This window comes from Archocentrus centrarchus, chromosome 20 (assembly GCF_007364275.1).
Source record: "Archocentrus centrarchus isolate MPI-CPG fArcCen1 chromosome 20, fArcCen1, whole genome shotgun sequence".
In the NCBI taxonomy this organism is placed as follows: Eukaryota; Metazoa; Chordata; class Actinopteri; order Cichliformes; family Cichlidae; genus Archocentrus; species Archocentrus centrarchus.
Genome location: NC_044365.1, coordinates 26048561 through 26071970, shown reverse-complemented (window position 1 = coordinate 26071970; position 23410 = coordinate 26048561). Strand labels below are relative to the sequence as shown.

The window sequence follows — 23410 nt, the reverse complement described above, 5'->3', positions numbered from 1 at the left end:
ATAGCCGTGTTAAGAATGAAGAGGGCGGGGCTAAGGTTAGGCGTTGCTGAACAGCTTAACGAGTTTTTTTTTTCCCCCTCCACGCAATTGGGTCCCATTACTTGTCAAAATTATAGGTCCTTTACTTTATCTTGGACTCTCTTGGTATTGTTCAGACACGTAAATACATTGAAATAACACATAAAATCTACAAAAATGCGAGATACTGCGCCCTTTTTTGAGGGTTAGTAAGCTTCAGAGATTGATGCTGAGGACAGAGAGTATTGTATAACGGAATAAAATAGCAAGGCCAGCATCCTGCAGGAAGAGGTTCAGAGAGGACTGGCTATACTTAGATCTGTGGTTTAGTCTCTCAGGTGTGTTCGTGGACGAAAACAGTCATCAAAGCAAAGAGAAAATAAAAAAGGATGCAGAAAAAACAGGAGTTTCAGTAAATAAAGTGCAGTTCTATTTCTGGATAAAGGAAGAAAGACAGCCTAAATTTGTTACACAGCTGCCAGCTTATCATATATGCATAATTTAGACAAATATGTGACCAAATAAGGGACTTCTGGTACACATAGACGTCTGATAGAAAAAATATCTTATTCACTTTGAATGTTTGTAAAGCTGCTTTCATAATTACTTCTGCCTGAACAACTAGCTGACAAATATATTTTTCTAGCAAAAGAATGCCTGCTTCCAGATTATTAAATGTGATTGTATGCCACTCTTCTCTTTTGTTACAGTTGTATAAATTACACTCACCTGCCATTTTATTAGGTACATCATTTCAACTGATTATTAATGCAAATATCTAACCAGCCAATCCCATGGCAGCAACCCAATGCATTTACGCATGTAGACATGGTCAAGATGACCTGCTGTAGTTCAAACCGAGCAAGCTGAGAAAGGTGATTCAAGTGGCTTTGAATGGGACGTAGTATTGTATGTATTTTACAAACTGCTAATCTGCTGGGATTTTTCTGCATAGTCATCTCTAGGATTTACAGAAAATCATCAGAAAAAAAGAAAATATCTATGGGTGGGCAGTTCTCTGGCTGAAAATGCCTTATTGATATCACATCAGAATGGCCAGAATGCTTTGAACCTTGAGGAAGGCAACAATAACTCAACAACAATAACCGCTCATTACAACCAAGGTATGCAGAAGAGCATCTCTGAACTCACAACATGTTGAACCTTGAAGCCGATGGGCCACAGCAGCAAAGACCACAGTGAGTGCCACTACTGTCAGCTAAGAACAAGAAATTAAGACTACAATTTGCACCAAAATCAGACAATGGAAGACTGGAAAAATGTCGCCTGGTCTGATGAGTTTCACTTTGTTACCAGAAAAAGTAGAAAGATGAAAAATGTTACTCAAAAACAAAAGACTGACAACATTAATGATTCCACTTTTATTGTCAGGATACTTGCTTCATGTAAAATATTTCAATACATTACAGTACAATGCATGTTCTGCCTGCCATCCTCCATGCGATTGATTGGTTTTTGTCATCATGTTGTAAGGCTTAACCACAGCATATGAGCAGTCAGCGCAAGCTGCTTTGCCGCTCTCGCCATGAAAAAACAGAACCATGAAAACAGATTAAATTAGAAACTACTAAAATCTTTTTGTCATTTAATTTTTTTTTTTATTTTTATTTTGTCCTCTCTGAACAAAAACCCTCAGCGCCACAGCTGCGAGTGGCTCCGCATCCTCCCAGCACGTTTCACAGCAGCTCAGTTCAGTCCTCAGCTGAGGCCCTCGTGGGGCCGCTCGCACAAAATAAACGGACAGAGATACAGACAGGAGGACAGGGAATCTGTCAACGTTGGCAGTCACATAGCAGCTTTCAGTTTCATCCCAGCTTTGACAGGAAAAGGGTAAACCGGCCAGGGTAGGGTGTAGGTGAAGGAGGTGAAGAAGAAGGGGGGGGAGGATATGACGCAACAGATTAACATTTCCTTCAAACCAAGCCATCTTCTCTTACGTCTAAGTAACAGAAACAGATTGGATTCAAGCAAAATTTCCTCTTATTTTTTAACCTTCCTCCCACTTTGTGTCTCACCTATCAGGTTTTCTCTATAGGTGTGTTTCTAATACTGCGGTGTGTTATCTGGAACAAGTGAAGACCATTTCTTTCTGGCCTAACGGACTGCTGGAGAGATGGTGCCCTCTGTGAGGTGGAGTGGGGTGGGGCAGGGTGGGTTTTGTTGCCCTGGACACCCCCACATCCCTCGGTACATTCGTTCAAGTGGGCGTGGCGAGGGCTGTGTGTGTACATGTGTCTATTAATGTGTGTAAGTGTGCGTGGGAGGGGTGTTTCAGTAGCGGTGGGTCTGGTGGGAGTACTGGGGCGGCTGTTGGGAGGTAGAGGAGTATCCCATGCTGCTCTGGGGCAGTGATGTGCTTGGTCCAGGGTTCTGGTAGGCAGCATGTGGATTGGAGCGCTACAGGAATAAAAACAACAAAGAAGGCTGTGAGAGCTTCATGAAATTTAGTTAATGTAACGGTTTCATTTACATTTAAACTGAACAACAAACATATTCCAGTAAAAGTTGTTTGGGCACGCAGTAACAACTTTTTGGCCACATGGAGGCAGCCCACAAAGATGAAATGCTACAAAACACCTTCTCCATCTTCCAGAAAATGAAGTAATATACACTTCAAACACAACAGGGTATCTAACATATTGAGGTTTGGCACTAGGGAGGATATTTAAAGCAGAAATCTTATAATGGCGTGTATTCCCAATACTTCCGTTTCATGTAAGCATCTTTTCAAAGTGGGAGCTATAAAAATTTTCTTACAACTTCTTATGCTGTCAAGGGATTTCTAAACTGGTCTGGCCTGTGAATGCAGCGTTTCTCCTGCAAAACAAAACTGTGCTATTTTTTCTGTATATGCATTTCTTTGATGTTGCCTGTCTCTAGAGGTTAGGTGTGGAGATAACACCCACTATTTTTATTTCTTCTTTTTACCAACTTGTGTTAAGATCATGTCACGTTTGAGATGGATTGTTCTGTCAAGTATAATAATAATAATAATAATAATAATAATAATAATAATAATAATAATAATAATAATTTAAAAAAAAGTTCCCCATCTCTCTTTCAGGATGATTTCAGATATTTTACTATTATAATATACGTCCCAGTACAAAATTTACATAACATAGATGGAATCCCAGACACAGTGACGATGAACGTATGAGAGAGACAGATTTACCTGGTAGTCTGAGGTCATAATGAGGCCACCTGAGGTAGTGGTGGGCGGGACAACTCGCACTTTCTTTAGAGGCGGGCCCTGGGCGTGGCTGTTATCTGGGTTGCCAGTGTGCCCCGCCCCATTTGTGTGGTTGTTTCCCTGTTGCTGCTGCTGGTTCTTCTAAAAGCCACAAAAATATTGCTTTATTATACTATGTACTGTATATTGTTAAACTACATGTTGTTCAGCTTTGTTGTGGATTTACTACATTTTCTACGTTTCTCTTTTTCTTTTCTATATTATCTATTCATCAAATAATAACTTTAATGAGATAGTATGTGGCAGATGGATATGTAATATTTACTTTGTCTGCCTTATCCTCTGGCTCCTCCTCTGTCAGGAACTCCCTCTTGGGGTAGGGAATCTGGCAGCCTGCAAACACACTAGGGGAAAAAAAGAAGGCAAAGAGGCTTGTCATCTTCAAACATTTATTCCCATGACTCTGAGCTAATTAGCTAAGAGACCTGCTCAAGACATCCCTAGATCATGTAACTTAAGCTAAGGATGAGCACAATATAGAACAACTATCTTGTAAACTGAATGTAGGCTCTGTGTATGGGTGTGTGTTTGCTGTAACTCACTCAGAGGTGGGTAGAGGCTCCTCTAAAAAGTAGGGGTCCTGCATGGCCTGCTCGGATGTGATTCTACGGATGGGGTCCATGGTCAATAGCTTTTGCAGCTGTAACGTATAGTGTACCCAGCGTTAGTCTCAAACACGATGCAAATAAAGTAATACAATGAAAACGCACACTTCATTTGTTACCAGACCACACTGGTATGGCTGATATATTTTCCATCATAAGAGCACCAGACACCCACTGGCCACTTTACAAGTTACACCCATTCCAATGCTTCTTGAGGAAAATATCTAAGTAGCCAGTCACTGCTGAAGCTGCCTGGCAGGCTGATTTCAATGTTTGAGAAAATGCTGATCTTTAAACACGACAATCGCTACACTTTAAAGAGAATACTCTTATTTGATAAGCAGTGATTATCTGGGACAAAATGATGGCAGAGGCCAGAGTCACTTGTTACAACCAAGGTGTGCAGGAGAGCATCTCAGGATGTCACAACACAAGGAGACCACAATGAATCCCACTACTGTGAGTTTAGAACTGGCCAGTGGAGGTTTGGAAAAACATTTCCTAATCTGATGACTGTATTGACCCATCCTGCCTACCTATCCCTTGCCTCTTTTGCACAGTATTTTCCTGGCAGGACTGCGCCTTCATTCCACCTCACTGTTCTGTGTAAAAAGGTCAGAGACAGAAAGGGGAGGTTGGGGGGCAGCACTGTTTTTCCTTTAAGCCAGCAGTTGAGGCGTGATTCCAATCTGTCTCTTACACTCTCCCACTCTGTGACGACTGTCACATTTGCAGCTGCCGAAGGGTCTCGTGATTAAGGGGTAGGGGTAGAAATACAGTGCAAGCTCTTTGCAACTTGTAATCAGCATCTTGGGCAATTTACACTGTAATCAGATATTACATAATAAAAAACAACAATAGTAAATTACGCAGCCCTATGCCAAGTACAAACACAAATTTACTAAAGCCATTTCATTTTGTTTATTACTGCAACAGTCCTGAAATAATCCCACAGAAGTCATCCATATCTGACACAGACATGTACAGGCCTGGAGTTAGAGGGTGTTAGAGCCAACTTATACTTAAGGCTACTTAAGTTTTTGGAATAATGTGGCAAAGCCTCCACACAAACAAACAAACAGAGTGAAAGTGTGTAGGTAGAAGGTTGGGTCTATGTCTGTGCAAAAGGGACATGACACACTACGTTCTGCTGTTGTGTTACACAATGCACATCTGACCCCGCAAGGCTGAGATGCTGTCAAAGAGCACGCACTGGAGCACGGTCTCAGTGTAGAAGGAACTAACTGTTCAGGCTGCTGCCAGTGCAACGACACACACTTTGAGCTCGTTAGCACAGACTAAGCAACATTTAAATGTCACCTCTTTCTGACCAGTGTACCATCTTCTCAAGGCTACTTTCAGCAGGATAGAGCACCGTGTCCCGAAGCTCATATCATCTCATTATTTGTTTTGCCTCCAGTCACCAGATCTTAACACAATAAAGCACCTCTGGAATGTGTCAGAGGAAGAAAATAACATCACGCACAACTGCATGATGCTAACATGCAAATCTGAAGAACAGCATCTGAAGAATGAACGCACTTCTAAAAGCAAATGGGGATCCGTCCCAGTAATGGCAGGTGTAAGCAACAAAATAGCAAATGATGGTAAACTCTTACACGTAATTACCCCCTATACTGAGGCAGTTTAACTTACCAAGTGGAATGCTTTGCTATCTGGTTTAACTTTATGTTTTTCCATGTACTTTATAAGGCTGCAGTTTGTGTATCTGCGGAAGATTAGGAGAAAATTATTTTAATGGCATGCCTTCAGTGCAATTATCCTGCATAACAGTCATTAAGTGATAAGTAAAAATAACAGCACCCAAATATGTCTTTTAACCAGCAGACCTGATTTGCTCTGATCTTAAAAGAAAAAAAAAATAGGACAGTGTTGCTCTGCAGACTCACGTGTTCCTCCTAAAGTCTTTCATCAGTGTGGAGTGTTCTGGCATCTTTTTGATGTCCTCCCAGTCTTTATCTGTCAAATGAGGAAAACACAGGATTACAGCATGCCACACCCTCACTCTCATCAAGCACAGATTATTTAGGTTGTAGGGTCTGCGTTGTTTTTATTTTAAGCAGAAATGCTTGTAATTGCCCCGTAACAGCCTTTTGTTTATACTGTGCACAATGAATTTACATTTCGGCAAACATAATAAGATTTTTTTTTTCTACAAAACTGAAATTAATTTGCTCATGTGGGAGCTTTTAAGCATTCATATCTATTATCTCTAAGCTTTTCAGCAAAACCCCATAAGTTTAATTGCCAAACATGATAATGAGACGGTAAAATTTGCCCCCATTTTCTGCTAAATCTAAACACAGTCCATCAAATGCACTGGTGAATTATACAGCTAGAACAGCGGTGATAGCAGAAGAAATAAGAGCAGGAGCAGCTTAAGTGAACTGGAAAAAATAGGCCCAAATGCAGCCCTGCAAGTAAAGGTTTCTGTGTTTGTGACTTGGCTTCATCTAACATGTCAGAGGATTGATGTGCGCTTAGACCACATTATTGCCCTTAGAAAAAGGAGCCTGAAAAGACCAAGGAAATAATCTTCCTCAGCCAGGGATGGAAAATGCTTTTCCTTCCACACAACGTCTCCACTGAAAATACAACACAGTTTGTCTACAGTAGGTTAACACCATTAATATAAATACAGTGGAAAATCAGGTAAATCACTTCATGTAATAATTTTAAATGGAGACCGTCAAGTCTCACCAGCAGGGAAACCCATGACATTAAAGATGCGGTCCAGCTGGTCATGATGGTAAGGGTTACTGGTCTTGATATCCTCCTGGCGACAGTGGAATATGGGCTCAGACGTCAGCAGCTCCGCAAAAATGCAGCCAATCGCCCAGATGTCTGTAAGCACACACCAACTTCAGCTCAGATCGGTAAAAGTGGTTGCACATGCACACACAAGGAGGACGACAGACAGGCGGCGCGACACAAACTCACCGATGGCTTTGGTGTAGTGCCGAGCCCCCAGCAGCAGTTCAGGTGCTCTGTACCAGAAGGTGACCACCACAGGGTCGAGATCGGCTAAAGGCTTCAGCGGTGAATTGAAGAGACGAGCAAACCCCATGTCCGCTGCACATCGGATATATGTGTCAGTGAGCTGAGAGATAAACTAAGCAGCAAATAAACTTTAGAAAAATGAATGAAAAAAGGAAACACTATACATACCAATCTTTACTCTACCCCTCTCTGGCCCTTCCCCCATCACTAAAATGTTCGCTGGTTTCTGATGGGGACAAACAGACACACACACACACACACACACACAGATAAAAATGTTTCTACAGTCCAAACATCTGACAGGGAAACTTCCTAGTAATTAATTCAGCTTTCTTTGGCCCAGTTTCTAAACTACAGTTGTGCATGTTTAATGCAATCAAAACTCTTTGTTGCTGCCCTCTAGTGGACAAATGACTGCAATTTCCCAAAGGAGAGAAGGTCTACTACATTTCTACCTCACTTACGGCAGAAAATTTGGCATCCTGTTAAATCTGTTAACAAGTTACTATTTTCAAATACTCTCAAAATAACCTAAGAAATGTTAGCAAACACTGTTCATCTGCATATCCATCTGAAAACATACAGACTGACATAAGCCTTCCAAATATTCTCAACCCAAAAACAATCTTTCCATCTCTCATTAAACTGTTTAACCGTGTTTTTCCTTCGAGCTAAACACCCTCCTGTTCCCCAATCCTCTTACAAGATCTCTATGGAGGACCCAGTTGGCGTGGAGGTAATGGATGCCATCCAGTATCTGATAGAGCAGAGACTTCACCATTCCTCTAGGCAACTGAAGCGGCTTCTTGTTGGCCTTAGATGCTCTGTGGAACTTAATAATGTGCTACGGGAAAAAAAAAAAAAAAAAAAGGTAAAACGGTGAGCAGGGGTACACGTACAGACTGACTGAAATGCACGTTTTGCTACATATGATCACAAGTGTAAATGTGCTGCAGGCGAGTTGAGGGAGTCTCATGTTTGTGACATGTGTTTCCACTTCCTTGGGAAGGGAATGCAATTGTTGCTGCTCTGTGGCAGAAAATGGCATCTAACTCAGTTCTCACTTTCTGCCAACTGTAATGCAGCAGAGGTTTAACTGCTCAATGTGGAATACGTCTTGGTGGATTTGTGTGCTTTAATGAGACCTAGCAGTGCATAATTAGCACCATTTTGAGTCTCCTTCCTTATTACTGGCTGATGGTGAATGTGAATACATCAGCACTAAAAGCAATTTGGCATTTAAAAAAAAACAAAAAGATCAAAATGCACAGACATATATGACCTAATTGTGAATAGAGTTCTGTTTTAAAGTCACATCTATGTGCTTGTCTAAATGGGTTAAAATCTGCAACATGTGAAATGCATATGAATACAAACTAATAAAGAAATGCTTAAAATAAACAAAAATATCAACATGCATTCCCTTGATAATATATGTGATATGTCATATCATGCAGCGCAAGTGTGTGTGTGTGTGTGTGTGTGTGTGTGTGTGTGTGTGTGTGTGTGTGTTTGCCTTTTACCCAGAGATCATGTTCAGCATAGTCAAAGAGCAGCCATACTTTACGGTCTGCATGTGACAGGAAAACCTTCTGCAGTGAGATGACATTGGGGTGCTTCAGCTCCCGCAGCAGCTGCAACATACAAACCCACTCAGAAGGCTGACCACACAATCTCACAGCAGACATCATGAATGAAACACTTTGCATTTGTTTAATGCAAGCGATTGCTGCTAACTATGAGGAAGTGACTTCACTGATTACTGGAAATTATACATAAAGGGGGTGGACATGATATCACTTCCACAACTGAACACTTTTATTCTTTTAGAGTTCTTTTTGCGATTGCTTGTATTTAATATATTTCACTTTCTTGACAAAAACTAGTGTGTGAAGGTCATTCAGACATTACATAAAGCACTTGGAACGACATGAAGGTGTTTAATCACAGACCAAACAAAGGAACAGAGTAAGGCAAGGAGCTCTTACTGCAATCTCTCTGCAGGCTGACATGGAGATGCCAGTGCCTTCAATCTGCTTGAGGGCGTAGTCCTTATCATCCTTCCTACAAACACAGAGAGGGCAGAGCAACATCAACACCAGACCAGACCAGACCTTGGGCCCCCTGAGAGCCGTTTGCACAGCAATATAAAGAGGCGGCACTTGGCAGCTGGCACTGAGACTCTGAGAAGAGGCTGAATTGCTTTACCTCCAAATTTGTGTAATCAAGCTCACCTCTGAGGGTCAAAACAATAGAGAGGGAAAGGAAACGGGGCCTGTCTGGCAGCTGGCAAGGGACAAACAGAGCACTGGGACTGGCTCTTACTTGAATGAATTGGTTACAACCCCTCCCTCCCTAAATCTTCTCATAAACCCAGGCTTTGTGCTTCCTCAGGCCTCGTCCAAACGCAGCAGCGCAACTCTGCTCAAAGTCTCATAAAAAGCAGGCTCCTAAAGTGAAATACAGACATCTTTAAACACTTTAGGGCTCTTTTGTGTGGTTCCTGCTGCCAGTATGTCCGGGCTGTAATAACGGGACTGGTAGCTTAAACTGTCTTGAGCTCTCCCTCAGCCTCTGGTCCAGACACAGTTAAGACTGTTACAAGGCTCACATTAGAAACAGCAGGAAAGTTTTAGAAGGAAAGGTGGGTGGCGCCCTGGCATCCTGAGGGATTAACACACTAACCATGCACCACAGAGTCTACAGTAAGGGTCCAGCTGGAAACCTGCACTGCATGCTTATTTTCCTTAATAAAGCCTAAAAAAAAACAAAAAACAACAACAAAAAAACAATATTATTATACATACTTATACAAAATTTTGTATAAGTATCTGTAGAGCCATTTTCCTCATGCATAATAGAAGCTATACCTTTATTTCAAAAAAAAAAAAAAAAAAAAGAACATCAACAAGTGCTTACAGCTGCACCTGCTGTATCGCATTTACCACATCGCCAGGCGAAAATAAACACACACACAAAAAAACCTTACCTGAAATAAATAAAATAGCACCTAGTGCTGGGCATGAAAATTGCAAAACAGATGCACGAGAAAGGAAAGCTCCAATCCCAGTGGTTAAACCATATGTCGGTGTTTTTTGTGCCCGACACAAAGCTTTACCAGCATCCCAACAGTGCGAGCTGAAACTGCTCACATTGCTCTCTTTTGTCTCTACATCAACCCACTGCAACACTCCTCATCTGCAAGTGGCCTTGAACGGGGAGGAAGAGGAGAGAGGTAACATTTATATGGGAGAGGGGGGGCTGGGGCTGGCTAAGGGTTCACTGGCTAAAGGCCTTGCTGTTCATCAACTCACCCATCTTTTCTCTTCGCCTTGTATACATGGCCGTAGGTGCCTCTGCCCACTTTGCATCCTTCGTACTCAAACAGGTCCTCGACACGCTCTCTTTCGCCGGTCAGCTTCACTTTAAAATCATAGTCCATTTTCACCACCGTTTGGCCTGAATGTATCCGCTTCTTCCTTTTTCAAAGCGTCGCTTGGGAGGCAACTAAGGCTCCTCCAACGAGCTCGGTTTGGTAATTCAGCTAGTTGCCTTCTCCAGCGTGGCTCTTTCTTCCTCCAAGCCCAGCTTTCACATCGAGTTCTCGGCTCAAATGTAACGCTCCGGGAGAGATGCGCGGCGCTCCGAAATGGTCCTGGTGGAAACGAGCCCCAAATATATTCCTTTATCTTGTTGCTGCGTTTCTCTCAGCCGGTATCTGCTCCAAAGGGACGCACTTCACTCGGTAACGACGGCGTATTCACGCACGGCATTGTCGTAAAATGTCGTGAATACAGCCCCTGCAGCAGAGAAAGAGCCGAAGAAAATGGAAAGACGGGCTACACCACGTGGAAATTCTCACTCTCAAGAAATAGAGCTGAGATTTGACTTTATTCAATCATAATGTCTGTGTGCCTAAGAAAAGCTCACATATTTTGCCATGTTGTGGTTTATTGCAAGGCTGTGATGTGGATTGTGCAAACAAATATCTGTCCACCACAAACGTTTGATATGAATTCAAGGGAATGAGTAAATTAGGATCCAAACAGTGCAGATTGAGATGAAAATGTGAAATAATTTAAATAGGATGTATGTAATTAGAGAGTGAAATTGTAAAACAGTGAATGGGGAATGGAAAAACACAGGATAAATTAATAAAACATGTAGAATAGGGATAGAAAGAAAACAATTGTATTTTTATCTTTTTATCTTCTTTCAGTTTCTCCTTTTAGAGGTCACCGCAGCGGATCATCTTCCTCCATCTCACCCTATCCCTAGCATCCTCCTCTGTCACATTAACTTTTTTGACTACATCCATGAATCTTCTCTGTGGTTTTCCTCTTTTCCTCTTGCCTGCTATCTCTATATTCAGCATCCTTTGTCCAATATATCCTCTATCCCTCCTCTACGCACGTCCAAACCATCTCAGCCTTGCCTCTTTAACTTTGCTTCAACCCGAGCTGTGCCTCTGATGCACTCATTTCAAATCCCGTCCCTCCTAATCCCACGCTCATTGAAAATCAAATGGGACATTTAACTCAACTGTCACAAAACCATGATCAGCTTAAAGTATTTTTTAAAGTGTAAAACTGCTATGGTTGATCCAAGAACCCATTCACTCACCATACATCGGGATTGCAAGCTATTTTTTTAAGCTTCTGCAGCTAGCAACTTTTACAGGTGGCAATAAGAGTGCCATGTATGACTGGCAATATTTAACATCCAAAAAAGGCAAACAATAGCCCTAATGTGGTGTGGAAGCTTGTTTCTGCCACTGTCAAAACAAAACAAAAAACAAAACTCTTTTTTTTTTTTAGCCATCCATAAGTCAAACTTTAAGGCTGTCACAAAATTTCGACTTAGTAAGTCAAACTTCAGAGAAAATAACTCGAAATTGGGAAAATAACTTCTCAGTTATTAAGTTGAAAACTTGAAAGAGAATTGGACAAATACACTATATATTAGGTAGGAACCAACATGTTAAGTAGGAACCAACATAGCCGGGTATCTTGTTTTTGACGGGCGCTATAGTGTAGCACCGCTGGTCCCATCTTGATGTAAGAGCAGTGCGAGCAAAGCGAACCGTCCATATTACAGCTGCCTCGTAAGGTATGAAATTCTTTTAAATGTCGCTGTCATCTCTTATAAAAGTATGCTGGGGTTAAGGGATAGGTTCAGTGTACACCCACTGCTTGATAAAATGCTCTGCCGTGATAATATATGAAAAGTTAATCAGCCTCGCAGCGCGCAGGCGGGTCGGGCTAGCGCAGCTAATGATATTCGCTGGTTGTGCTAACGGGCTAGCGCTGAGTTAGCAACTGAAGCACTGCGCAATTAAATGACACTTGGAATGTCCACAGTGCTAATTGTAATGCTGAATAAGTGTTGGGGTTAATCGACACCAGATGTTAACCTCGGGATTTTGTAATTCTCTAATAATGCTGATGAGATTCTTTGTCTTTCACTGTTTGCCTTGCGTTTAAGAAGCCTCCTTTTTCAGTTCATCACGTCCCGCCTCTGTTAAACGCTGACTGGATGCCTGGATGTCCGTCAGGACGATTATGCCGCTGATTGGCGGCTAACCAGGATGACAACGCCAGTTTTGTTGCTTTATTCCGCTGTCTTCAACATGGCCTTCCGTAGATACTGTTGTCACTCGGTTAATGTTAGGTTTCATTATGACTGCTTTATTGTTACTGTCGCATAGATTTACTGTGATAGTGACTTAACTGAGCATTTTCATACATATTAAATTAGATGAATTTTCGGCGCTAGCCTCCGGGCTAAACGTTAGCAAGATTAACGTAGCCATACCCATTCTTTTTGATTGGGAGTCTTTCGACAGAAAATGGGTGGCGCTGTATTAACTGTCACCCTTGGGTAGAGATTAGTCGCTCAAAGGCAACGTTGAGTAAACACCTCTTATTTGCGCTGCATTTTGCGCAATTATAGCTCAGTAACTGCGTGCTTTATAACCGAGTTTGATCTTTGCCTGTCCAAAATAGAATCAGGTAACAGTTTACTGGCACATGACTCATGTTAATCTCCAACATATTATAAAGACAAATGTCTAGAGTAGCTATCTTGAGTGATACTTCGACTCAGACTGACCCTTGCTCATTTGTCTGCCAGCACTTTACACGGTGATGGACCCTCCTGGTGGGGGAGATGAACGGCGGAGGCAGGCAGAGCGTCTTCGAAGGGAGGAGGCGTACTATCACTTCATTAATGAACTGAGTGAAGAAGAATACCGTCTAATGAGAGATGGCAACCTGCTGGGCACTCCCGGTAAGGAGGGGCACACAGTTTGTGTTTATGCACTGCGTAGGACTGTTGGTGTAAATGTACCCACATATATTTTAGATTTTTTTTAAAAAGAAAAAGCATATGAAATGTTCATTATGTTTTACAGGCGAGGTGACTGCTGAGGAGCTCCGCCAGCGTCTGGATGGAGCAAAAGAACGTTTGTCATCTCAGCCCCCTACAGAGCAGCGCTCGCAGACTTCTGAGCCTGGAGAGCAGCAGAGCAGCAGCAGTGAGGGAGAGGAGAGAAGCGCTGGAGGGAGACGAGGAGCAGGTACAAAGGACGGGCAGGATCTGTTCTTCACCTAATCTTTCCAGATCTTTCATGATTTATTTTTTATTTATAAATGTCTCACATAGTCACTATTGATTTAAATGGCTCTATAATGGTAAAACATCTGCCTTGCATGCGAAAGATCTTTGGTTTGATTCTGGGAGGAGACACAGCCCACACTTTACGGATCTATCTGCTGTGCCAACACCTAATGCTGCGTACACACAGGAAGCGATTTGCAATGATGTGGTGACCAGAGACCATAGACAGTGAATGACATAATGCAACTTCAAGCAGCTATAGGTGAAATAACTGCTGGCGACAGGAAGTGGGGGCGACCCAAGATAAACTTTTATCAACTTCCAGGCAAGCAAATGAAGCGACTACCAGTGAGAGTGAAGAATACCCATGATTTACACATGACCTGGTAGTAAACATATTAGGGGGTTACCTAGGGAACTGGAGCCTGAGCAAGCAACCGGCCGTCAGCTTCAAAAAGATGTGCACTGACACTTCCAGTGTGTATGCAGCTTTAGGAAATAAGGGAGCAGCCGAAAGTTACTACTACTACTTCTAGTCACTATTGATTTTACAAGAAAGGGTAAAAAAAAAAAATTGACAGGAAAACACAGAGTAATCTTTAAGAACTTGACTCTGACAGCAGTAAAAATAATAAAGGACAGGTTTCACAGTATGTTCTATGAAGGTGGGCCAAGGTGTTATGAATCTTGTATTTAGTTTGGCGCCAGCTTAGGCAAGGTTTAAAAAAGATAACGTAATTTGTTGAAGTCTGATTTTTTTTTTTTTTTTTTTTTTTTTGTATCTATGTTTAGCTTGACAGTAAATACAGTTTAAGTGCTGATTTTGAATAAACTTTCAAATGGCTTTCAAATTGTTGCAAGCAAACTTTCCTGTTAGGAATTTCCTGTGTAAGAGAATAGATTTCATGAAAAATATTTGTTAGTTTGCCTAGTCTTAACCTTTTTTTTTTTTTCTATAGGGGGCACAGAGCCTGGAGCAGAAACTTCTAATGGTGACTCATTACTGGAGTGGCTGAACACTTTCAGACGCACTGGTAATGCTACTCGCAGCGGGCAGAGTGGCAATCAAACATGGCGTGCTGTCAGCCGGACCAACCCTAACAGTGGAGAATTCCGTTTTAGCCTGGAGATAAACATCAACCATGATCAGCCAGAGCCAGGGGAGCATAATGAGACTGTGGACACTGCAGAGCCGCCAGTGACTGCCCCAAACACATCTTCACCCTCTATACGAACTGCTGCTTCCTTTTCCACCTCTCGCCCTTCAACCACACCAAGGCCTGCTCCATACCCTACCCCCCGCCCAGCCATCAGCAGGCGGGTGCAGACACGCCGTACACGCAGCAGCACTACCACACTTTCTATGAGCCCCCCTGCACTTCCTTCACCAGTGGCTGCCTCAGCTGCTACTCAGAGGAGAGGTGGCACTTTGCACTCTTTAGCACCTCCTCTCAATGTTCCAAACCCTCCTCCTGATCAAACTATATCTTTGCAACATCAAGCCTTGAATGTAGATGGAGAGCAGGGGCGGAATGATGCATCTGCTTCTTTAGACTGCCCCCGGGTGTCACCCCAGTCTGCGCCACAGGCCCCAGCAGTGGGACATGAATCACGTGGCAGTAGGACTCGATCGCGTGGTCGTGCACGCAGAGCTCCATATGGCAGTGGGCCTTCATCTCGTGTGTCAAGGCAAAGTCGTTCCCCTTTGCACAGAATTAGTGCTGCTAGTGCCACTCTGCCCTCGAGCAGTGATGCCAGCAACTCTTCCATCAGTACTGTTGAACCAGGCAGTGGCACAGCCTCTGTATCAATGGAGACTGAAGAGGCCATATCAGAACCTGCTGTTCCGACAGAGCCAGCTGTAGAGATGGTTGAACGTGAAGGTGAATCACAAGTAATCGGAGCAGGAAGTTCAGCCGTGCGACGACACCCAACCATCATGTTGGACCTGCAGGTGAGAAGGATTCGACCTGGTGAAAACCGTGATCGGGACAGCATTGCCAGCAGAACACGATCTCGTGCCCGTGTTGCCGAAAATACTGTGACATTTGAAAGCGACAGTGGTGGATTTAGACGCACCATCTCTCGTTCTGAGCGAGCTGGGATTCGCACCTATGTCAGCACTATTCGGATTCCATTGAGGCGTATCAGTGAGACAGGCCTGGGGGAGCCCAACTCCACTGCCCTCCGTTCCATCTTACGCCAGATCATGACTGGATTTGGGGAGCTTAGCTCCCTAATGGAGACAGAGGCAGATTCTGACACTGTTGCACCTAACCACGCAGATACCAGTGGTACAAATAGTAACATCAACCCGGGCAGTCGTCTGCATACAAATGAAAGTACACCTGGCCAAGTTGGTACAGGTGGGGTAGTTCAGGAGAGGGTGGGGCTGGTGGGAGCTGATGAGGACCACAATGGGCAGGCCAGACTCGGAGGAGGAGTAGTGAGCACCACAGACGGACGGGCTACCAGCAGAGACACCAATAACCTAGTAGAGAATGGAACTTTACCCATCTTGCGGCTGGCGCATTTCTTCTTACTCAATGATGAAGAGGATGATGAACATCCTAGGGGCCTGACCAAAGAGCAGATTGACAATCTATCAACACGTACCTATGGTCAGGCCAGCCTGGAGGGGGAGATTGGTCGAGCCTGCAGCGTCTGCATAAACGAGTACATCCAAGGCAACAAGCTGCGCCGCCTCCCCTGTTCCCACGAATTCCACATCCACTGCATCGACCGCTGGCTCTCTGAAAATAACACCTGCCCCATCTGCAGGCAGCCTATACTTTCAGTGCATCATGACTGACCTATTTGCTCACAAATACAACTACCATGCTCCTTGCTCACTGACTGAGCAAACCCAAGTGGGCTTTGCATGTAAATAGCGCTTTCATGGTTTAATTTCTTTGAATATATCCATTGTGTTGAAGAAGGTTGAACCAAAAGTGTGGAATAAGAAACTATAAATGCAGAGACTAAACAAAACTTTATTTTTTTAGACCTTTGGTTTTCAACAACTCATTGTTATTTCATTTTCTTCTTCCTGTGACCTAGTTTGCTGGTCTCTGCGAAAACGCTTCAGAGACTCATGTCTATAGAAGGCATTAAAGCTTATTAAGGAGCTCCTGTAGCCGCTGCTGAATAGTCTCACTTTAAATCTTTGATGTCTGACACACGACGTCTCTCTCACAACTGGACTATACAAATCACTTCTAGGCTTGATTTATCTTCCATTATAGGCTGTAAATAACTCACCACTGCTTATATTTAAAGGTTTTGAAGAAAGCTGCTCTTCACATGCCATTTATTTAGAATGTAAGCAGGAAGCCTTATGTTCATTTCATTGTAATTTTAGCTTCAACATCCATTACAATGGTTAAGAAGTGTATGATTTATTGGATAAAAATGAGCAAGGTCTTCAAATCACAACAAACTGTCGCCTTGAGGCGACAGTTTGTTGTGATTTGGCGCTATATAAATAAAATTGAATTGAATTGAATTTAGAAGTTTTACTCTGGCCATCTGGTAGTATTTGTTTGAGCCCTTAAGTCCCATATAATTGCAATATAGAAGTCATTCATTAAAGTCACCTGCTAAAACCAGCCATTATGAAACCATTAACATTAGCCATATGAGCAGCACAATTTGAATGAAATGCAGAATGTGATAATCAGGAATTCAGACTTGTCCGTATGAGTTGTGCAATAGAGGGAAAAGACAGTATTGTTTGTTTTTGCTGTTCATTGTTGTTTACATTGTAATGCCTGATTATCATCTCCACTTAAGCAAAGCATTCTTATCTATGAAATCAATGTTTGAGCTCAGTTCCTGTTGCTGTTTTTAGGCTCACACCTAACGGGACCTTTGGCATGAGGTTGCATAGTTAGCCTGTCACATGGAATATAAAAAAGGAAATACATTTTCAGTTTTTGCAGTTCTCCAGGTAACTCAAAGTCCTTACTTAATGAGATGGGTTTTGTTTGTTTTGTTTTTTTTTGCATTAGTTCTGATGCTGAAATTCTCCAATAATGTTCTGCTAATGAGAACCCCCCCCCCCCCTCCCTCCACGATTGGGTCTGTGCAATGGTTGCTACCTGTTTAAGTTCCAGTACCAGTGCACACATGTGAATAAGGCTGTGTTAGTAATGTATTTCTCTATGCTCTTTATCATTTGTTTTTACATAACATGGACAAATGTTGCATTTCTAGTGTACGACAGGTGGGATATTTAGCTGAACCACACCAGTCAGCATGTTCCCACCAGAGTCACTTTGTACATCAGTGATTACACAGGAGCTAATCTGTCTCTGCGGTTAACGCATCACTAACAAAACTGCAGGATCGGTGCGGTTTATTCTGTAAGAATGTGCGAGTGTGTGTGTGGTATAATTGTATATGTGTGAGGGGAAAAGTCCAGTGTACCGATAAAACCTGGTTCTCAGAAAGCTTCTGTCTGGTGAATGTCCACCTTGGAGAAAGTTGTGGGCAATTCAGGAGTGACTATTTATTCTGTTCGTATTTAATAAGATGGAAATCAACCTTTGAAATATGAAATGTGTTACAATGTGATGAGAGTAAATAAAACCGCTATGATGAACATGTTACTATGTAATAAAAAGAAGACCTTGGTTTTCTTCTCTGCTCCTTAACAGTGTAATAAAATGCTGCTTTGTTATGCTGGAATATCTGCTGTATGGGTGTATATGATTAAAATGGTGTGTGTGCAGTGTGGACTGAAAAATAATTCAGGCCAGTACATGAGCCCAAACCACTCTACAGGACAGCACTATATCAAATTATCATTACACCAAACACCAAAAGAATTAACTTTATTAGCTTACAATTGTAAAGAGGAGGAGAGTATCTGTAACTGTTAAAAATAAGTTATTGGGATAATTTCTGTTAACATATCAAAATTTTATTTTCTAATATGAATTCTCAGTTTTCAAAGGTATGCCATGAAAATTGACTGCAGATACACCAACCACAGCATATACACGTACAAAATCAAACATGCATAATAATTACTACACAGATACAGATCAAACCTCACACACATTCACTGAAACTGATCGTAAGCTACAGTGATATAAAACCGTATTTTTGACACCAACTTTTAGCTTTTTTTTTTTTTAAATCTCCCTCATTCCTCTGTGTTTACATTTTGTCTCACAGACGTGTGTTTACCTGGTTGGCTTACCGACAGAAATAGAAACTACATGTGTTTATTCATGCGCGTCTTTGGCGTGTGCTCCGGCGCGCCATGGAGACGGAAAGCGCGCAGTCTGTCTCTTCGACGTGTGGACTCTGCGAGGTCCACAATCAAACTTAGCTGCGGGTGTACCAGAGTCCTTCCCTTATAATACCTTTGGCAATATGTGAATTTATTGCTCATTGATCCTCTAGAGATCGAGAGCCATTACGCGTCATCGTCCCATGCGCGCCCCCGTGGCTCGATTGAAGCACTGTGTTGCAAAACCAAACGGGAACGGAGCAAAAAGAGAAGTCAGTTTCCTTCAAAATATAAGCATATTAAGCGCTCACCAAAATCATTTGACTATTTTACTCACTTCTTTAATCCAAGGCTGGAGCTACCAATCACCAGAATAATTTTTTCTCGATTAATTAAATATGTGTTCGGTTAAATTTAATTAATTATTTTTAAAAGAAAAACCTGTATACACAGAAGACTAATGTTGGCCATTTTAAATAATTAGCCCTTTTAAAGTAATAATAATATGGTGATGGAAAAAAAGCTATTTCAATATCTTTTTGTATGTATGTCAAAAAGTGCTTCCCAAAAATACATAAAAGAAAAAGTCGAAGGGACGGGAGCACAGAGGACATAGAGATAATAAAGTCATTAAATAAAATTTTTTTTAAAAACTACAGAAAAAATAAATATACAAATAATTCTGTTGTAAAATCATGTGGGTTTTTTTTGTACCAACTAAGGTTTTTGTTTTTTTGTTTAAGTCAAATCCTATTTCTCTTTTGCTAATTCTGAGAAAATTATACATGCTTTTATTACAACTCTACTTGTTATTGTAATGTCCTTTATGTTGGTATGAATCAAGCACAAATCAGACGCACCTTCAATTGGTCCAAAATGCCACTTCTCGCCTTCTTATTAGAACTCTTAAGGTGCTTCCTGTGGGTTTTAGGATTGATTTTAAGATTTTATTGCGTGTTTTGAAATCTCTTAATGGGCTGGCACCTCTATATCTTGCTGACCTCAAGAACAGTGCATAGAGAGCTTCATGGAACGCGTTTCCGAGCAGCTGCATCCGAGCCTTACATCACCAAGCGCAATGCAAAGCGTCAGATGCAGTGGTGCAAAGCACACCGCCACTGGACTCTAGGGCAGTGGAGACGTGTTCTCTGGAGTGACAAACACACAGTTCTCCGTCTGTCAATCCGATGAACGAGTCTAGGTTTGGTGGTTGGCAGGAGAACGATGCTTGTCTGACTGCATTGTGCCAAGTGTAAAGTTTGGTGGGGTTGTTTTTCAGGAGTTGGGCTCGGCCTCGTAGTTGCAGTGAAAGGAACTCTTAATGCAATTTCATGCTCCCAACTTTTTGGGAACAGTTTGGGGATGGCCCCTTCCTGTTCTAACGTAAGTGCGCACCGGTGCACACAGTAAGGTCAATAAAGACATGGATGAGTGAGTTTGGCGTGGAAGAGCTTGGCTGGCCTGCACAAAGTCATGACTTCAACCCGATAGAACACCTTTGCGCTGAATTAGAGCAGAGACTGAGAACCAGGCCTCCTCGTCCAACATCAGTGTCTGACCTCGCAAATGGGCTTCTGGAAAAATGGTCAAAAATTCCCATAATTGCACCCCTAAACCTTGTGGAAAGCCTTCCTGGAAGAATTGAAGCTGTTATAGCTGCAATGGGCATCATATTAAATCATATAGATTAAAAATGGGATGTCACTCATAAGCGTGTGAATCCATGGCACTGACATTCGCCTGTAGGGATTAGTCTAGTCTTAGTTTTATTTTGAAAACAGTGACCGGAAGTACCTCTCGTGTTTAATCTGTCTGACTCGACGTTAGTTGAAGCTGCCCTCCACAACGTTACCTTCGCGGTCTGACCGAGAAATAATGATCGCTGAGCAACAGCAGCAGCATCAGCGGCGGCAGCGGCGACCGCATCCCGGGCCCATGCAGAGCAGCGCTCCCCTGCTCTGTCCGTGAGCCGTGAGCATGCCACCGCTCCGGCCTCTTCTTTCCAGCCGCACCGACACTCGTTCACCAAGATGTATTTCAACCGGAGAGCCAAGAAGATCCACAGCGAGGGAGGTAAGCCCAAAAGAAACGTGTTATTTAAGCTTTGCTCGATCGGGGTTCCGCCCGTTGCTGTGACCCATCAGTGTTAAGTGTTTATCCCATAAACGGGCCCGTCCTTTTTTCTGGATACAGCGGCCTGTGTACAAAATCGTGCGTATTTGATATGTGCTTGGCATAATAACGGGGAACCGTATTGTTCTGGACTGCGGCATGCACACGGAGTGACTTGCCGGTATTTATCCTCCAGTCTCACTCATTTCTTGGATGGGAACGCAAGGGCAAGCAGACTGCAGGTGCGAGCCTCAGGTAGCACCGGGTGTATCATTTAAAATAGCCTAGATTCATTATAGAGCCAAGTGAAGGAATTCCCGATGTCCCGTTGAATGTGTATTTTTCATAGGCTAAATGTGTTCTGTGTGACCTTATCAATAAATATCGATTGCACTCTATGACCTATGTGCTCATTATGGTGTTATGTAATTATGTTGCAACAGATTTGTGTGGCGCCTGTGCTGCACCATATTGTCCGTGATTAACTCGCAAATAAGATGAAAATGTACTGATCTGCTTTTGCTGCGATAGAAAGCTAAGTACTAGCAATATAAGTTCACAAGTGCCCACATCAAGCGCCTGCAGATCAGTCCAAGAACAGCCTATTACCTCTCCGACTTAAAAACCACGTGACCATCTAAAGCGCGCTCCTTATCTCACCTTACCTTACCTTAGGGCCATCCACATACACAGCCCGTGTTCACGTTAAAGCACCTCACGCGCTTGTGTTGAGTAAGGGATCTTTCAGTCTATTGCACACAGAGCCTGCCTCACGTCACGAGAAGCAGAGCTGTTTATTTTCAATAAACCCCCTGTGAGAAACTGCACTGTGTCGGTTTTTAGCAGGAAAATCTCATCATCAGTTAAGAAGCTGGCCAGAAGGTGAGGATGCTGAAACAAGAGGCTGCATCAGACGATTTCACACATGGCAAGCAGACACTGAATTGGATTGTCCTGGAAGAGAAGAGCATGTGTTTGTCTCATCCAGCAGCTTTTAATAGTGACTGGCACATATTGTCAGGCTGCTTTGCTGTTGTGTGTGTGTGTGTGTGTGTGTGTGTGTGTGTGTGTGTGTGTGTGTGTGTGTGGCTGTATGCCTCTTGCAGCTTCCAGAAATAGAAAGCAGGGCAAATTGTTAGCGCCAACTGGGCCATGCTGTCTTCAGACCAGAGGTTCCGAGATTTTTATTTGTTGTTTAAAAAAAATTACATATCCATTTTTGACAGTGGATATTTTTGCAAGCAGGAGGTCAAATGCTAAAAGCATCCATTTGTTTTCTTGTTTGTGCTGTGATTTTTGGCTGCAGACCTTTGGTTTCATGAGGTCTAAAAGTTGCTTTAAAGCTTTGATATTTAAAGCATTGGATGGTAGTCTAGTAAGCGTGTGCACATGTTCCCACCTGGGGACCTCCCTGTGCCTTTACTGTAATCTCTTGGCGCCTGACTACTTGGTTCTTTGCTCCAATTAGCGAGGTGCCACATGCTTGGCAGTGACGTCTGCAGCTAACAGTCTGTCACATTTATTTACACACACTCACAAGTGGAGTTATAGTTTTAGCTGTTTGTATTTAAGAGGATCATAAATAGTCCTTGATAGAAAGCATGTGTGTAGTGAGTGCTGACACAAAAATAGCAACAGGCTGACAAAAGTATTCTGCAGATATACAGATAATTCAAGACTCAACAAACTAATTAATAAAGCTTCCAGTTTTGCAAATTGTCTAGGACCCTCCCTGGGATTTGAATATTAGTGTAAAGCCACATTTTCTACAAGTGTTGTTGTGCTTACTTCATGCGAGTCGTGCAGCTCAGCCAACTGTCAACAATACATCTGTTTTGGAAAGATAATGACTGGTTGTCATGGCTGCCAAGCTACCTAAGATACCATTTGGGAGATAAAGAGAGGCCCAATGAACTGCTGAAACAAGGTATTTACATGAAGTAGCCACGAAGAGGCGCTCCTGGGCAAGCTTCAAGGTTTTGGTCGAGGGATTTCTGCGAGCAGCTGTTCAGGCTTACATCCATCATATGCAGGCATGAGTCTCATCTCAACTGTTAATGCTTCCTGTGAAAGGCACATAACAAACTCATTAAAACAGTCACTGACGCACAGATGTGCTGTGCGAGGTACAGCATGTGTGTATTGACTTGTTGTCTTGTGTGTGTGTGTGTGTGTGTTGTTTTCTCTCGCCGCTGCCTCTCTTGGCATCCACAGAGCAGTTAGTGTTGACCACCATTAGGCAGGACTCTTCTGAGCTGCAGGACCCAGGCCAGGGTGCCGGTGCTACCATGCGTGCCCGCCTCACAGACAGGTTTGACAAAAGTGAGTTTGCTCAAATTAGACTGGATGATGCCCTATTTGTGTCCGGAGTCCCAAGGTGCATGTGCAGATTGCTAGGAGCAGGTGTCTCCCGACCTCCGGCCCTCAAGAGCTACAACGTCGAGTTACTCACATGAGCATCTCAGGGTCTTTGCAGAAAAGGTTATGACGCGCTTTTACCTCTGTGGACTGATGATCTGTAGC

The 23410-nt window shown here is 42.8% G+C and overlaps 3 protein-coding genes across 6 annotated transcripts in view; 2 read left to right on the top strand and 1 right to left on the bottom strand.

Annotated features, from left to right (window-relative positions):
* Nucleotides 1-1385: 1385 nt before the first annotated feature.
* Nucleotides 1386-10675, bottom strand: cdk8 (cyclin dependent kinase 8). Its single transcript, XM_030756510.1, has 13 exons — nucleotides 10233-10675; nucleotides 8907-8982; nucleotides 8442-8552; nucleotides 7622-7762; nucleotides 7087-7144; nucleotides 6859-6990; nucleotides 6619-6762; nucleotides 5808-5877; nucleotides 5554-5626; nucleotides 3835-3932; nucleotides 3558-3636; nucleotides 3215-3373; nucleotides 1386-2436 (listed from the first exon to the last, which is right to left on the bottom strand). The coding sequence occupies exons 1-13, from the start codon at nucleotides 10358-10360 to the stop codon at nucleotides 2311-2313; spliced, it is 1395 nt and encodes a 464-aa protein (XP_030612370.1). The 5' UTR covers nucleotides 10361-10675; the 3' UTR covers nucleotides 1386-2310.
* A 1274-nt stretch (nucleotides 10676-11949) lies between these two features.
* Nucleotides 11950-18191, top strand: rnf6 (ring finger protein (C3H2C3 type) 6). Of its 2 annotated transcripts, XM_030756985.1 has the most exons (4): nucleotides 11950-12027; nucleotides 13051-13206; nucleotides 13331-13495; nucleotides 14496-18191. In XM_030756985.1, exons 2-4 carry the CDS (start codon nucleotides 13065-13067, stop codon nucleotides 16346-16348), a joined length of 2160 nt encoding a protein of 719 aa, XP_030612845.1. In that variant the 5' UTR covers nucleotides 11950-12027; nucleotides 13051-13064; the 3' UTR covers nucleotides 16349-18191. The 2 variants fall into 2 exon arrangements, with proteins under 2 accessions (XP_030612845.1, XP_030612846.1); XM_030756986.1 differs by lacking the exons at nucleotides 11950-12027; nucleotides 13331-13495 and having other exon boundaries at nucleotides 13051-13119; nucleotides 14588-18191.
* A 2406-nt stretch (nucleotides 18192-20597) lies between these two features.
* Nucleotides 20598-23410, top strand: part of atp8a2 (ATPase phospholipid transporting 8A2) — a 51467-nt gene continuing 48654 nt past the window's right edge. For 2 of the 3 annotated variants that reach the window (XM_030756849.1, XM_030756848.1), the window contains exon 1: nucleotides 20598-20848. In XM_030756849.1, the coding sequence (XP_030612709.1) occupies nucleotides 20806-20848 (43 nt within the window). In that variant the 5' untranslated portion in view covers nucleotides 20598-20805. Of the gene's footprint in view, nucleotides 20849-23101; nucleotides 23210-23410 lie in introns of all 3 variants that reach the window. The other variant, XM_030756847.1, reaches the window with a different exon arrangement.